The sequence below is a fragment of the Netta rufina genome (genome assembly GCF_964035555.1).
Source record: "Netta rufina genome assembly, chromosome: 9".
Classification (NCBI taxonomy): domain Eukaryota; kingdom Metazoa; phylum Chordata; class Aves; order Anseriformes; family Anatidae; genus Netta; species Netta rufina.
This window is the reverse complement of record NC_140132.1, coordinates 23437708-23455312: the sequence shown is the minus strand read 5'-3', so window position 1 is coordinate 23455312 and position 17605 is coordinate 23437708. Positions and strand designations below refer to the sequence as shown.

Below are 17605 nucleotides of genomic sequence, written 5' to 3'. Positions count from 1 at the left end.
AGCCTGTAATAGAGAGGATGATGAGGTACCCTGAAGTGATTAGACATGCTGTAAGAGTGAATTTAATTTGGAAGATTGAGAGGTGTGGAGATAACTGCTTTCTGCCTACACACTTTTACCACTACTCAGTATAACTGAAGACTTATAAATACTTAATAAATTAAAGAAATTAACCACAGCACTCCCAAACCGCAAGAACCACCTACACCATTTGTACATTGTTCTAATAATAGTAGCTAAAACATTAGCTCCTGCAACCATGGCATATATTAAAATGGAGCAGAATTGAAAAGATCAGAAGCTGATATTCTCCAAGCATGTATATAAACTTTGAGGGACTAGATACCTTTCAAACAGCAGTAATTTCCAGGCTACCTCGAGATCCTTGATCAGAATGACAGTATTTTTAAAAACAAGGCTATATATATAATGGCTTGACTCAGTAAATGCCAAAAGACAGAACCCCAAAGCCAGTGTAAGCATTCTCATACCACTGTGATACTATCAGGAAGGAACCATCTTCATCACTGACTTTCATGTAACAGACTTCATGCTAGAATTAAGCCTCCTTTTTCCTCCTAACCCTCTCCCCACCCCCAACCCCACTGAAAGCATTACACAACTAACCCACCCCCCAACCCATGCTTGCAGCATGCCTAAAAGCCTTATTTAATCTCACCTGCAATCCAATTAAAAGCCTCTCAAATTCACACCTGTGCTAATTGTAGATTCACATCACTGCTTTGTAGTCATTAAGTCTATGAGTTAAAGTTTTTATGAGTGCAACTAATCTAGTTTATCAACGAAATGCTGGAAGGTTTACGTGCTAAAACAAGATAATCAGTATTCATACTTCAAGATTTCAGCAGGGGTCAGGAAGGAATTATCTTGTCTTATGAAGCATTTAAAAATGGCTAATTATGTTTGTTCATAAAATTTGGTTCTAAAACAATTGAAATCAGAATAAAAGCTTTTGAACTTTTAACTGTGAATGACTAATTTGTCTGAGGTGCTAATTTATAGCAGAAAGTCCTGTGATCACTTTATTCTTCAGTAAAGGCTAAAAAGGTACATATTGAAAATACAAAAACCATCAAAAACCATAACATACAAGCCTTTTTCTCCAAGTCCATGTTGCTTGCAAAGGTTGGAAATATACTGCTAAGAGGCAATTTCTGCTGGACCTAAATTGTATGTTATGTGTTTGTGGATGCATATTATCTGAAATCTGTAACACAATTTTAAAGGAATGGTCTTCTCAGCTCACAAAATAGAATCAAGGCAGTTAAATATTAACCATGTTCACACACCGTTTCCAAAGAACTCTTGTAGATCCCTAAGACACGGTATTGAAATAGCCTAAAATTTTCCATTTTGCTAGAGATTTTTTTTTTTTTAAAGAAGTTTCTTTACTTTCACACAGCAGTAATCAGCTAGCAATAGAAAACCCACCTAAAACCTCAGGCAGTTGGGGAGAAATAAAAACAAAGCCATGAGAAATATTTGTTGTTCAGCCAGGAACTTTTTTCTAATGGAGTCTTGCTCAGTCCACCCAGAGTAAATCAACTGGCATGTGGTGTGTACTACAGATGGATCAGCTGTGGTAAACATATACAGCTGCACATATCTGTTACACAGGTGCTTGGTTTAGACTTGCTGGCTAGCCAAGAGCAGTCTGAGTTTTTGGCAAATGCCCATGGTTCCACTGATTGGAAGAGAAAATATAGTGAGAAAGTAGTCAGCTGGCACAAGCACTTTCCACAGCAGCCCCCAAGCCTGAGCCAAAGCAGTGGTCTCATTCCTCACCCCATATTCTGAATCACTGTCAAATTCCTAAACCCATTTTGCAATTCAGTGGAAGACTTTTTTTGGCTGAAGTTATCAGAACAGAGATACTGGGATGCTTAGGACTACTGTGGCCCTTGTGAAGCCACTCAGTTATTGATCATTCTGGGGCAAAAATGCTTGTGTTTTTTCCACTGCAGGGAAAAGAAGGGCAGGAACCCTGAGTGGAAAGGCTGGCATTTGACAGTGGCTGCTCTTTACTAGCTGGACACACTGCAGGTGTAACTGAAGCATGGTGACGTTTGTTATGCCCCTCTAAATAGCTGCCGCTGATGTTGCAGAACTGGTGCTGAGCCAGTAGAAATGCATGAAATGTAGTCATGCCTGGAAAGAAGACAGCATTATGATGTTGACAGAGACAAATATGTATATATCCCCACTGTTAATATTATGTTCAGATTATCTATGTGATATCTGCATATGACAATGGGCCGAATCGCTTCCTGATGATCCATTCTGATAGGAACATTAGAGAGGCCAGAGGTCATATTAAGCTTGTACATCAGGAAATAAATATACATTTTTCTGACAGTTCTGTCAGAACCTGAGATAATTTTTTCTCCAGCACTCTACTTAAAATGAAAGATGGACTTATGTTGCAAACACATATTTGCAACTATGAGCTGTTAGAGATTTGCCTCTGTTCCTTGCAGACACATCTGAGTTGTGTCTGCACAACACGCCAAGCTAAATTCTGTGCATATATCCATATATTTATAGAGCAGTAATCTTTACTCTATAAATAGCTGATCATCTAGTGACCATAGAGGGCCAAAAAGCCAGGCTTCCACTTAGAGGGAATTTGGCTTTATCAGTATGATAAACCTCTAGTGACAGCCAGGGCTTAGGACAGCAAGACCTGAATGTCCGTCCCAAAAGTCCAAGCTAAAAGTGTAAAATGTTTGTCAGGAAGCCTGGAAAACTTGCAGGGGGCTTGCTTCTGCTAGAGACAACATTGGTTGACTGTGAGCCACTGTTTCGAGCTAGGAAGCCTCAACATTGGCTGGACCAGCTCTGCAGAGCCCCCAGGCCAGGCATCCTGTGCACCCCAACTCCTTTGGTTTTTGATACTCCAGGAGGGACACAAATGGAATTTCATTTAAATAACACTTAACTTTACTGAAAGCTTATTTAACCCAAATTCCTTTAGACAAAACATTTAAAATGCAAAAGTCAGTGGTTTTAATTAAACAGAATTTTGCTGGGAAATTTCTGACTTTGGCCCTCTTATAACTATCTCCAAAATAGGTGTGAAATGTCTGTAATTTAAGCAGCATGCTGTTAGTTTATAAACCTAATGACAACTGATTTAATGCCAACATTTTTGTTGGCAGTGCAGTTCATTTTCTTATAATCTTTCACCAACTCTGGGACTACATTCAGAATTCTTGCTTCAGATATCAGGAATGAGAAGAAAGGATCAACACATTTTCTCTGGTTTCACAGAGCGCCTTAGTCTCTTGTCTCTTTTGAGCCAAGTGAAAATATTAATTAGCGATGTTACATCTTCAGCGAGGTCTGGATGAAATATTTGTCTAGTATGTAATTGTTTTAAGCTATGACACAGTATCCTCAAACAATTTCCTACACAGGTTTTTTTGACCTTTAGTTTTAAGCTCTCCGCAATGGAGACTGGTCCTTTTGTGTTCTTTATTACCTTAGCCACTTACATATTTAAGGCTTTACATTATTTGTGTAAGTGTGGGTTATGAATATATGACTAGATAATATATTGATTTCATATGAACAACAAATTGAGATATTATTTTCCAGCATATGAAAAATACAAAGTTATCAATTTATTCTTACCAAGAGAATCAGTAACACAACACTTCAAAGTAGTTTAAGTTTTATTTTACTCTGCTTTTCTTTCTTCTTCCCTCCATCCTTATTCCTATTTAAGAACATGTTACAGACATGTTATAAATGCTGTGGAGAGTATTAGTCTTCAAATAGACCCTCCTAGCTGACGCCACATATAAAGACACCTTCACAGCAAAATATTTTATAGACTTCTTTGATTCTGCCCTTCCCAAAGGTTATTTGTACATTTTAATTAGCTCAGATTTTTTTTTTTTTTTCTCACTGATTAGGCTGATTAGACAGATAGATAGTGAAATACAACTAAAATGAGGATATCAGAAAAGAAAAATATTGCTTTTAAATAAGCTTATGTGCTATTGCAGCTGTTGAGGCTCACTGTGGCAGACAAGTACCCAGCATACCTATGAAGTACACCAAGTGAGTAAAATTGGGAGATCCAGAATGAGCTCATGTTGGACAGAAAGTTTACCCTTCTGTCACTTTTTCCAAAGCTTATCAGCAGTATGAGGAATATCCAGTAGATAGCCAATACACCATAGAATGACACAGCTCTCCATGCTATTATTAATAGCAGTAACTATGCTAATGTATGTAGTGAGCTAATGACTTGTGTTATAAACATGAAGTGGTGTATGAAGAGGGCTTTTTAATCCTAGGTACATTCAAATTTTAATTAGTTTGCTCAAAAATGACCATTTTTTTTGACTGCGTATGATGAATTGTAGTCTTTGGAAATACTGTGGTAAAGATGTTTTTCCATTAAAAAGACAGGAAATAATTGTGTTCTCTTAGAAACAACTGAAAAGATAATAAGCCATCATCTTTTGCAGAGTTTAGCTTTTCTGCAAAAATAAATCTTTGTGTGTGTGTGTCTGTGTGTGTGTGTGTGTGTGTGTAAGGATCCCATGTGGTCAAACTAACTGCCAAAAGAGACCACCCTGTTTCTTATCTAGATCTCTTCAGTATATTAAATTCAAGACGGAATTTTGCAAGCGCTCATAATCACTAGAACAGAAAATAGATCCACTGAAAGCCTATTACTTGTACAGAAAGCTTCAGAATAATTTATTTATGAGATGGGTTGTTGCTTTTACATACTCCTTATGTTTATCAAATTTTTGACATTTATTCTTCCCAGATGGGCCAGTAAAAAGCAGCTATTTAAAGTATTATTGAAGCATACAGCTTGCAACCCCATCCAGAAGCAGAGAAATAGGAGAAAAAGGTATCTGAAGTTCTTTTTTAGGACTGTCTGATAGAGTCGGCTTGAGTGGGTAGAAAGCCATTGAGGAGACGCCTACTAGTATGACAACTGAAGCCCATTTGACCATGTCAAATAGCTGCATCCTTCACACCACATCACAATGTCCCTCTATAGTGAGGTTCTTCCCAGCCTTCTTTAGCAGGGCTTTCATGGCTGACTTCTGATGAGCTTGCTAGATTGATGAAGAACAGATTGATATTCTTCTAGATGTATAAAAATTTATCCTTTGTGTTCTAGTAAATATGGGCCTGTCTCTTGACTGCGAGACAACTCAGTGGACAAAAATGTTCGTAATTGGAGCTTACCTCCATTGCAGAGACTTGGTGAAGACAATTGGGTGCCTGAGCAGGGAAAGCTGTGAATGTATTACTTTGTAAATCTGTAGCTTTTTCTCCATGAAAAAAAAGGATAGCAGAAGCACAAGTCTGTTTTTCTGGCTTATTTCACCTTTGCACTTGCAGAGAATGCAGATGATTTAAGTCTTCAATAGATAGTTTGAATACCCTCTTACTATGGCTTAGTCCTACAGATTTTGCCATAAAGAAGCGATGATTCAGGATTTAATGAGCATCTTAAAACTTTTTGGTCTAACAAGCAAATATCATTTGGTGTGTCCAGCAAAGTTGTTATCTCTTTATATTTATGTCAATTAAATTATGTCTGAAGCAAGGTTTAAGTGCTGTGGCATTGCAGTTAAAGATCAAAAATGATTGTGTTTTGCATGGCAATGCTATAAACCACTGCTATTTCTACTAAAAAAAAAAATAAAATAAAAAAATCCATTTTTCTATAACAGATTACATTGTATCTTTGAAGTATGAATTTAAGCAGCTAGTGTTTATATGTACATCATTAATCTTCAGACTTTAATCTCTATAGTCCTATTTAACACATTGAAGCTTCAAAGGGTACGGATGCCTTATATTGTTTATTGAGATATGAGGTAAAATATAAATGAAAGATCTGGGGAATCAAAATTATATCCATAACTTTTTTTTTTTTCAGTCTGCATAATATATTTAATGCTAGGTGTGTTAGAAAGCTACCTGTATACTTGCCTTGAGGAACAGTAACACGGAAATACTGGAAAGGGTAAACATATTAATTAGAGCCTGCACATCTCTCCTTCTTGCTAGTGTAATCATTAAATTGATTTTTCCAGTCTGACATGTAATTGTTCCAGCGATGGAATCCTGCTTTCCACTCTCGTTCTGCTTCATCAATATTTCCTGTAAAACATGAAATGGGTTACACTAATCTAAATTTGAATCTCTTTATATGCTAATTGAAAAATAATTTTGATTATCAATGTCACTTGCTCTAAATATATTATAGGAAGGTCTTTTGTCTCTTTTTCTCAAGCCTGGAATGACAGAAATTCAGTGACTAACACTTTATCTTTAGATCAGGAAGGAAGGCCTGCAAAGATGTCATTCAGGCACACTTCCGGGTGATAAAGATGTTTAGGTATGGGGTTGTTGCTTCTGGATAATATTCTGTCCATCAAACTTGTAGTTTTAATGACACAAACCCTCTTTTTTGTGAAATCCTCAAAGTATTACTTTGGTTCAATATATTCCACAGTGAAGCCTACATACTTCCAAAAGTATAATGGCAATATTGCCATTAGTTTCAATGGATTACAATGGGTGGCCAGGATTTCACTGTACTTTGAAATAAATCTGCATGTTTAATGTGTAAGAGATACAAGTTCGGAGATGGGCACTGCAAGATATGCATAATGTCAATGTGAAATTTTCTTTTTTCTTTTTCATTCTAGCCCATATAAAGCATTTGCTGACTAATCCTGTGTCCCAAGGCAATATTTATTGCCAAATTTGTTATAGGCTTCAGAGCAGAGGGTGAGGATGAAAAGAATAATAAAAATATATCATTTTGCAAAGTTTCCAGAGTATCTTATGGACAGGGATCACTTCCTCCAGTCCCAGAAGGTAATTAACCCTAGAGAGCAATGAAGTGACCTTGCAGGAAAAATACATACAACTACTAAAGGAAAGATAAAATATACAGGGTCCATTACATGCTGTGAGTTATTATTTTGGGTCAGTTGCAGACTTTTTCTTAAAGTTTAGAAACCATTTATGATCTATGATTGCCTGTATTCATTTTGCACCTAATTATCTCAGTATCCCATATTGACATAGCTTGCTTCCAAAAAAATGTGGTAATTGTGTTCATGAGATAACAGTTCCATGGTTTCTTTATGCTCTTTTGACTTTATGTTCTTCTGCTGCAATAGAGCATAGGCCCTTTTCCACCATAAAAACACCCTTTCCCCCTTTTTTATGATCTGCCAGCACTGCAAGTTTAGCTGGTTATGTGAAAATGAAATACTTTTGTGTTTTACACATCAGTAGAGAAAATATTCTGGAAAGAGAGTTAACAGATTCGGAGATTCAGTTTGGAGAAGCATCCAGTAATTTGGTTGCTTATCTGCAGTTCAGCTCAACATTTCCAAACCTTTTTGGTCTGGAAATCCAGATGGCAATTTAATGAGACTTTGAAATGAGATTTACATTACTTTGTTCCAGTGAGACCAGAAATAAAACCAAGATACTTTTTCTTGGGGAGGTTCTGTACATCTTTTTGTAGCCAGAAGTGAAATTGTGAAGAAAAAACATAGGAAGAAATATTAAAAAGTTAACCAAATTCCTCTCAGTTCAAAGAAGTAAATAAGCTTGGCTATATCAGAGTTCAAAGAAAACTTCAGGTCATTTTTATTTTTTTTTTCTGCTAGCCATAGTTGTGGTTAACTCAAAGAGCATTTGTAAATGTTGGTAACAATAAAAGCATGTTTTGATTACTAAGCTATGCAGATATGATTCACAGAACTATAGGGAGAAGATATCCACGTCATTTTACTTTCCTGACCCTCGGAACACATCTTTGCATGTTTCTCAATTTAAAGAATTATCCAGGGTCTTAGAGCCAAATTTTAATTATCAGATGGATTGGTAGTTTGATGTATGAACCATTACTGGTATTACTTGGAGAAAAATACCTAAACCTTATTTCTTGACTTATTCTGGATTATGGATTCCAAGTTTTATTTATACAGGTAAACCTTCCACTTATGAATTCAAAAAACTGTTCCTTCTTTAATTATTCAGGTTTAGAAGTGTTTGAAGTCTTAATGTGCAGAAAGTGTTTCTGCTCAAAGACGTTAGAAACTGGAATAGCTCTATCATACACACATCTTCAATAAAAGTCACTGGTCTAGAGTGTAAATTATGAGACATTTCAGCGTTTCTTAAAGATCATTGTGAAGAAGCAAGTGAACTAAAGAAAGCAGACAATGAGAAATTTAGACTAGCCACCATTATGAATCTAAAAGACAAAAAGGAGAAAGGAAAACACTGAAATAAGAACTTGGATTCCTATTTGTTTGCTTTTTTCAGTGATAAGATCCAAATTGAAGTCACAAGTCAATGCATCCCATTATCACTAACATCATCAATCTCTCTGAAGCAACCACCTATGACTTAGATGAGCTGACAGCTAGAAGGCAAAATAAAAAAATAAAATAAAATAGAAAAAGATTAGGGAATTCAACTTGACTGATAATTATAGCTCAGAGTAGTGAGTCCTGCAATACTCTAGTAGTCAGCTACAGTGAAGTTATATGGAGTCTTTAAGATAGTCCCAAACTTTGTACTAATACCAATTAGCCTAATACAGAATGTAGTGAAGTTTCCAAGGAGAAAAGGAGAGATTTCAGGAGGCAGTGAATCATACCATACTGCTTAGAAAGGTCTCAGATTAACAGAACAAAAAAACAACCAAACAACATAAAAAAAGTTTTTTTTTTTCTTTTTTTTTTTTTTCTTTTTTATTCTTCAGCAGTGTCAGCACAGACAGCTGGCATTTCTTTCCACATAGGCATACAGCCCTCAATTCAAAGGCATTATAGCAAAGTTAAATTTATCTCCATACCATCATTTGTTGCTCTGCTAGATATGCCAATAAAGTGCTAATCTTGAATTTATTTTTGTAGTATTAACATTAAACTTGGGACAAAGGCCATGTAGCTGTTATGATACAGTATAATTAATAAGGGATGACAAATAGGAGTTATTATTTTTTGTCCTCCTCAACAGCTCATAGATGCTGGTACCCTGCAAATTTCTTGATTCATTAGTGTGATAAACACTAAGTTTACACTGTAGTCTCTCATGGTGATAGCTTCCACACAAGATTTCAGAAAGGAGAAAACAAATAAATAGTATCTCTACTTCAGTATCTTCATATTAAATGATCTTTAGTCACACACTCTGAATATCAATTCCTTTTTAAAAAAAAAACAAAAAACAAAACAAAACATTATATTTTTATTTTGAAGGACTTCAACATCATCATCATCATCATCTTCTTCTTCTAAAAGGCAATAGCTCTACCTGGGAGGCAAAGTATTGTAAGGGCTCTTCTCCTTCTTATGACCCAGGATGCAAGATGCTGGAGCAAGAAAGAATTAAGATTATAGAGGCAGATGGCTGCCATAGGCACACTGAGTAGGATTTTACTTTATCAGTATCTGCGCTACTATTGGTGAGGCTACTTTTGATTAATTCACTTTTCTGCATGCATAATGAGTGCAGCACATAGCCCCATGGAAATAGAAAACTAATTGTGATGATGGCTTTTCTAATTCATCATATTTTTAATAGTCTGAATACCCTGAGTGTTTAGCTCTATAGAATACAGATGCTGTTGAGAGGATCATAGCAAATGCAACGATTTGGGTTATTACTAGTCAAGAGGTTGAACTTTTCTCTGTCTCCATATTAAAATATTTTCAGAGTTTATGCGTTTACTATTTAATACAATGTATTTATATTAGCTATTTTGAAGTTTGATTTTTTCTAGTTGATATATGATGCCAAATAATATCTGGTACAATTATACCAAATAAAATGGAAATTTATGTTCTATATGTATTAGACGCTAAAATAGCAATGGAACAGAAATGGAAGACTTGGCTGCCTGCAGCTTTGTATAATCTAGAGGAAACAGGTATATAAATAGGTAGGGCTCTGGATGCATTAATAATTGTATTAAGGAGGTAGAGTCTTAACGTAGATGCTTTTATAATTAACATATGATTGCTCTAAAAGCTACTTAAGAGTCACTTACTGTTTACTGTCCCTCCAGTGTGTTTCTTTTAGAAGCAGTCATCAGAAACTGGTGTGGTGGTTGTCCCGGTGCTCGTGCCCTCGAATGAAACATTAAATGCTGGATGCTCCCGGCTTGTCTTTGGGTGACTGTGAATGGAGGGTATTCTAAGTGTGGTTAGCCCTTTTCAATAGGGTGGAAATTTGTGTGCAACTGTGTCAACCTGGAACTTAAGAGCCCACATAAGGCATATCTAGGTATGGGTTATCTGGGTTGTGATTCTTAACAAGTTTAACCTGAAACCACAGGTTTGGACTTGTGTCTTCAGTTATACTCTTTCACATTGAAATTGAAGCAGAAGACATTGAGAAATCTTCCAAAATCATATAAAATACTGTGGAAATATAAAGGCTGGTATTATATGTGGCTGTTACTGTTAGTGTGTGAGTTTTTTATTTTATTTTTTATTAATTTTCTCAGCCCACAACCATGACTTTTTTTTTTTGGGGGGGGGGGGAGGGAAGGAGGGAGGGTATCTATAAGGTTTTGTTGCTTGAGGAAAAGATCTAACCATAAATATTTTCTAATATTTTCCTCTTTAGTATATTTAAATGCTTCAGTCTTACCCAGTCTGCCATAGGAGCATGCTCGCTCAGATGCTGGAATACATTTGGACCTGGCCATGACATATGGAGAAGACATTGAAGGCACAGCATGGCTTGTGCAATGAGTGGGTCACTGACTAAGCGAGTGGTTCACCAACAAGTGCATCCATGTCAAACCCTGACCACTTGGATCAATTAGAATTTCCCTTTCAATGTCTGCAAAATAAATCAGCTTGATTGCTTTCTTCAAGTTTTAAATGTGTGAATGATGTAGTCCTATTTTGTCTATCTGAACGCAGCTTGAACTACAGATTGCAATAATGATGACAAAATTTCCTTGCATCTTGTTTTCTGTCATCTTATATCACGTTAAAGTAACCCTGCTCATCTAAGAATATTTCTATAGAAGAAGAGATTGTCCCTCAAAAGATAAAAAATACTTGTATTTATGGCACTCACTGTCCTGTCAGTTCTTTTGAGCATAAAAGGAAATGCAAAATACTATTTCCATGAAGAAAATTATTACAGTACAAAGTACTATATCATGATCGCAAGTAGAAATGTAAATGTTTCTTTGTCGGAATTATATAAGATAGTGTAGGAAACATATAAAATATAAAACCACAGTATTTTTGCTACAATATTTCAAGGACTGATAGATGTAGATACATAACAAAACGGCGGTACTTAACCATACTCTTGTTTTATTTCTAGATTAGAATCCAAGCACAATGATTCTTTCATTTTTGCTAAGAATACACATGGTTAATTAACCATGTAGATTTATGTTGTAAAATTACTGAATATGGTAAAGTGATATATTTATGTCTCCCAGCAGATCCAGTGTTGCTTCATCATCTCTCACACCACAGGATCATGCAAAACAATTCTGCTGTCCTGACAAGATGTGTTGAACTATGTCTGGTGATGTGCTCCGTTCTGCTCTGGCGTGGAGCATTTGGTTATGCACAGTCCATTTTTAAGGCACACATTACTCAGTAGGAGTTCACAGCCAGATTAGAAAAATGTGTAAAATTGTTCAGTTCTCCTGGTTCAGCATAAAGGGATTGTCAGAAATGGAGAAACCTCCCTAAAATCCATCCATAATTTGGAATACCATGATTTTAAAATCACAGAATAGGCTTTATAAATTATTCATTTCACCTCCTGATTTTTATTCTCTTGATTTAATTTAGAAACATCTCTTGAATTGAGAGAGGATAAAATTTGAGCCATAACACAATTATACGTTCAAATTAGGAAGGAACAAATTATTTCAGAAAGAATCATCTGTGCACCATGAAAGTTTACATTTTTTTTAAGACTAACATTCAAATTGAATCTTACAGAAAGCTTGTAAATTACTAATTAACCTTTAAAAAGTGTATCGTATTTTTGAAGTGAGACTTTTTTACTCCAAACTACAGATTGCATTTCCAGAGCTGCAAAATCACTTTAAAAAAGCAATTCCTTTTGAAGTCCAGAAGTACAAATGCTTAGTCTGTTTGGTGGGCTTTACAAAAACTGTGGCTTCAGGCTTCTCAAGAAAATCTATGCCATTGGAAGTTTTGTCCAACATCTGAAAATCTCATGGAAATAGAGCTACAAATAGAAATGTAAAGATTTAAACTGAACTACCACGTCAATACCAAGTAGATGAGCCTTGTCCAAAGCAGTTCAAATAAAAGTATCTATAAAACCATTTTTACCTGTCATTTCCAGAACTTTGGGAAAAAAAGTATTCCAGAATCGACACTGCTGAGAACGTAGCTTTGTCAGCACTTCTGAAGCATCAGTATTTAATGTTAAATATTTTTGTTCAGCACTGGTGAAGACTGGCCATCTTGTTCCATTAATCAGGGTCCCATTTGGATTTCTAAATGAAAAAGAGAAACATTTCATTTTGAATGAGAAATTATCACATCAGATGAGGATTTGTTGGTTAATTGATTGGTTGGTTGGCTTTTAACTTAACAGTTAACAGCTTATCTATGTTAGCTTGAATTACTGATGTACACTTTTGTAAGTGACAGGAAAAAAAAAATAAAATGAAAAAGAAGCAAAAATTGGTTTAAGTTCATAAGTTCATTATATATATATATATATAAAGTAATATATAAGCATTATGGTTTATATTTTAAATCCTTTACCTAAGGAAAATGTTAATAAACTACCATATACAAGCTACACATGTTGAATTTGGAGATTCTCACAGAAGCTGTACATTATTGAGGGTGAGTTAAGAACAAGTAAATTACTTTGGGGGGTTGAGTGATTCATGTTTTAGTTTCAGTGATGCTGATCACTTCAGATAGACAAACAGATTGGACTAAATGACTCAGATGAAAAATACAAGTAAAGGTGCAGAAGTGTCTAAATTTTGGATCAGAGGTATCTATAGTGGGAGAGAAAAGAATTATTTCTCATTAAGAAGGAACAGTTCCTCCCTGAAGTGCACTGAGCTCCATTAGTGGAGTGCCAAACATGAACAGTATCAAATCTGCTGGAAACTGGGAAGAACGACAGAGCACTTGGCTCTTTATAACACACACTCCACACATTAAAGGATCACAGCTGTTAGTACTAAAATAGTTGTGATAAATATTCCTAATACAATAGAATTCGTAAGGTTGTAGGGAGAGACTGATTAACATTCAAAGGAACAGACAGATCCAGTTTTTCCCTCCAAAAAGGACAACATGTAGCACCTATAGGATTTATCTCCATGACTAGAGGAAAAAAAAAAAAAAAAAAAAAAAAAAAGGTTTAAGTGTGTAGAAGAACAAAATGTGGAATGTTGCATTAGGGAACAAATGAGACAGAATATGATTTTTAGAAAAAGTGATCTGGGACTGTTTAAAAAATAAATCTATGTTAGCTCTGAAGAGGTTAGAAGACAAATTAAGCATCTTATTTCAGTGCAAGCAGAACTCATTCTCTTTGCTAGAAGATGATATAAGGAATGGGTTTTAGAGCAGAAAAACAGTAGTCGGTGATCCTTGGCATGATAAATTAAGGAACAGTAGAAGGTGAGCTTATCTGGTTACTTCCATTTTGCTTTTCACCAAGAGTTCCCAGAAGGCAGCGGTCAGACAGGAGTCCAATATGTGTGAAGCCCACTTGAGTGATGCTTGCCAAGTATGAGAACAAGGTACTCGGCATAGGTGGGAACAGTCAGAGCATAAGATTCAGCCACTGAAATAATATGGAAACCTAGCAGTTCACACAGAACAAGTCAAATATTTGGCCCATGTTTTAGCATTCTGCTTTACTCCAGATTCCTTAACACCAAGTATCCACCACTTACAGAAACATCATCTTAGAGTAAGAGATTTAGCATGCCATTTCCCAATTGGCTCACTTCTTTACTGATTTTTCTTTACTAATTTTGTTCTGATTAACTTATGGAACCCTTTTTAACTGCACATTTCTTTGTGGCTCATGAAAACGATGACTTAAACAGAGCTGACTTGCACTTCAGTTCAAGATCAGAACACTAATGGTGCTGTCAGTATTCATTTAACAGCTTTTATGCTATGAAATAAATCATGACATTCCACATTGTAATTTACAGGAGTGTGTGGGATTGTACAATGACTACAGATGTATTTTACTAAAAATTATTGAAAGAAATATGAGAGCATTTTGAAATACGTGAACCTGCTGATTATGACATTTTCTGCATTTCCAGAATGCTTACTGTTCAAAGAAATGTCCAGTAATTTCCTTTTTAGCTCTGCTACTCAAAATTTCCAGAGTTAACATACAGTTCTCAGATATAGCAAAGCAGAGAGATCACAGGAGTATCATTTTTAATTGGTAAGAACAAGTTATGATTATAACCTTGTTGTCCTATCACAATTACTTTTCATTCCTTCTTGCTAATTACTTCGTGATGAAAATTGCAGTGCACAGAAAAAAAAAAAAAAAAAGTAAAATTCAATGGTCTCTGGACCAAGCCCAAATTTCTATCTTTTTTTTTTTTTTTTTTTTTTTTTTTTTTTTTTAAATAATTAAAAAATTGTGAGATATGTCCTCACCAAACAGAAAGGGACCCAGTATACTCCACAACCCTATCTCTGAAATTGCATCATGATCATGCAGGGCTTGGGCCACACATCTTAGGATGGATCTTGTGCATTTACTTCTTCAAACACTAATATCATTTCTTAGACTTCTGTCCCTATCTGTAAGCTCTAGTTAGGGAAGACCTTCCTTTTGTTCAGAGAGAATGCAAGCTTCTTCAATGAATGTTTTAGGAAGCAACTAGCTTATTTTCTATACACCTTTCCATGTGTGCAGGAGTGAGTCTTGACACAATTAAGTGCAATTATTTGAATTGCTTCTAGAGAAGAGAAGAAGAAAAGAACAACCTTGTGTTTAAACTTTGATGTAAACAGAATTTGTTTCAATATTTCTGTTATTCTTTCTTCTTTATGTGTGCCCTGAAGTGTAGGCTGGATTTTCTCTACTGTTGCAGGAAGCACGGCCGAAAGCACGACAGACACACAGTAGAGTCAGATCATGCTCCATTTTATTGCCCGAATAGCCTAACTTTTATAGAGAACTTAACAGGGGTGGACAGTGTTTCACACAAGATTATTGGTCAAAAGCACTCAGACAAACAGCTACAAGAAAACAACCCCACCTGCAAGAAAACAACGCCCTTGTGATTAGCAGTCACATAGACCTTGTCCTTGAGGCCAGCTACTGGTAACAATATTTTCCTGAATTCCTCAATTGGGCGATGTGGGAACACTGTCATGGGAACTTCTCATAGTTGCCCTGGTAGCTTGGTTTGCTCAGCTACAGCAAGCCATGGGATTTTTGCTGTTTCAAGAAATCCCTCAACACTCTACTTTCTGACAGTGGTACTGAAGTTCACTCAGTTATTTCACTAAGGTATGTGTTTAAGGCAGCCAAACTTATTTTCTCATTAACTTGAAAAACAGAGTACTTTGGGGGCTCAATATCCACTAAAGTTGTTGTGTACTACCTTCACACATACATATGCTCCCACTGAAGTTCGTGAGCCTTATTTTAATCCTCTGCTTAGTGGAATTTGCTTGTTATTATTTACTGTTACTAAGATCATACCCTCTCTCTTTGGGTATTGTACAGCCATAACTGTCAATAACATTCAATTCTCAAGACTCATTCCTAGTAAACATTCAAGATTTGACAAAGCAGGAGTGAAGAGGGTTTCAGAGGAGCTTATTCGCTGATAATTTCTGGATATTTTATGTTCTTATTCAAAAACCTCAGAAAGAGAATGTTAATTTGGTGCAGATTGAATGCAATAACCTGAACAGAGTTCTGTTAATCATAATAAACATACCCGCATTACCATTCTCATTAATATGATCAATATAGCCTGGAAAACCATACTAATTTACTGAATATTTGTTAATATTGACGTGTCAGGCAGAACATAATATTCAGTATTACAGATGGCTTATCAAACACATCCAGAAAAAATTAATTCAACACCTAACTAGTTTTTTATTATTATTATTTTGTAAGCACATACAATATAATGTCTCTGTAAAATACAGTTTTTATTTTGGGGAGTGAACTTTGAATTGTTTTCACTCTGCTGTGGTATCACCATTTAACAGAGTGCTTCCTTTGTACGTTTACATTATACTTTGATATAGTCCATAAAGAAAAAAAAAAAAATAAAATAAAAATCTGTGCTAGCTGTCTTGGAAAATGGTTTAGGCATAATTTACCTTCTTAATGAGTGTTGTAAACACTAACTGCACCACATGCTAGCTTAGATTGTCCCAGGCTTTCACTCTATTCCTATTTGGCTGCTCTGTTTGTAAAAGGATCAGGTTAACACCTTGTGTGTTTCTCTAGAGAAAACAACAACAACTAAACAACAACAACAACAAAAACATCCTTTTAGCTATCTAACACGGATGAATTATATCAACCCAACCTCACTAAGAGATTCAGAAGCTGAAACACAGCTCTGCTTGCAGTCCCTGGTAGCCCCTTCCTCTAGATAGGCCTGCCTGGAAGACCACAGACAAATACTGCTTCTGCCTGGCTGCAGCTGTTCATAGAGATATTGCTCCCTGAGAGGAAGCACATACTAATTTCCCCTGAGCAGCATGTTATTGCTCTTAATTGTCTCTTCAGTTGCCGCTGGCTTCCATCCGACCCTCTCTGAGATGAGCGCAGCAAGCTCGCTTGCCTCCAGTTCACCCCGTAGAGAATATCCCATTCCTCCCTGATCTATGAAGCAGTGGGAAGGTGGCTTCTCCATGCACAGCTTACCTCTCTGCTGCTCTCATCAGAGTAGCAGCAACCACCCCAGCCAAAGACAGTGCACAGTGAGAGAATTTCTTCCTCGGTGCCTTCTGCAGGTTACCACCACACTGACATTCTGCTGGCATGTGTCTCGTTAGCTGAATGAGCTGCCCGCTGAGATTAATGAAAGGTTATGGTAATGCTGCTGCACCCTCTGCTTCCCCTGTGCAGTAAGAATTGAAATCAAATGGAGACCTGTTCCTGCTAGGTGCAACTTTATTGACTTCACCAGGGTTGTATCTGCTGATGCTCGCTCTCAATTTTGCCCTCTTTTCTTTTAAACAGTTGGTTTAAAAAGAGGAGAGAGTGAATGTGAATCATTTTTATTAGCTTTCATGGCTCCTTGCAGCTATCAGGTAGTACTGGCAATCAGCTGTTTTTCATGGCATGCCATTTTACACTGTGTTACCATGGGCACAAGATAACAGGGAGGGGGATCTGCCTCCCAGATAACTGGGAATGCCACAGCAGCAGTAACCCTGACTCTCATGCATTTTCTACAGTGGCATAACAAAGTCTTTAAGAATTATGGAAATAGTCAGTTCAGCACCACGTAAGAAAAACACTGCCACTGTTTCACCCTAGGGCAGCTCTGGGAAGGGGAATGCTTCTGCACATC

General features: G+C 36.3%; 1 protein-coding gene across 2 annotated transcripts in view; it reads right to left on the bottom strand.

Annotated features, from left to right (window-relative positions):
• Positions 1–3808: 3808 nt before the first annotated feature.
• Positions 3809–17605, bottom strand: part of BCHE (butyrylcholinesterase) — a 33242-nt gene continuing 19445 nt past the window's right edge. The window contains exons 3-5 of one of the 2 annotated variants that reach the window (XM_084292336.1): positions 12378–12544; positions 10085–10212; positions 6082–6162 (exon numbers count right to left, since the gene is read on the bottom strand). In XM_084292336.1, the coding sequence (XP_084148462.1) occupies positions 10088–10212; positions 12378–12544 (292 nt within the window). In that variant the 3' untranslated portion in view covers positions 6082–6162; positions 10085–10087. Of the gene's footprint in view, positions 6163–10084; positions 10213–12377; positions 12545–17605 lie in introns of both variants that reach the window. The other variant, XM_084292335.1, reaches the window with a different exon arrangement.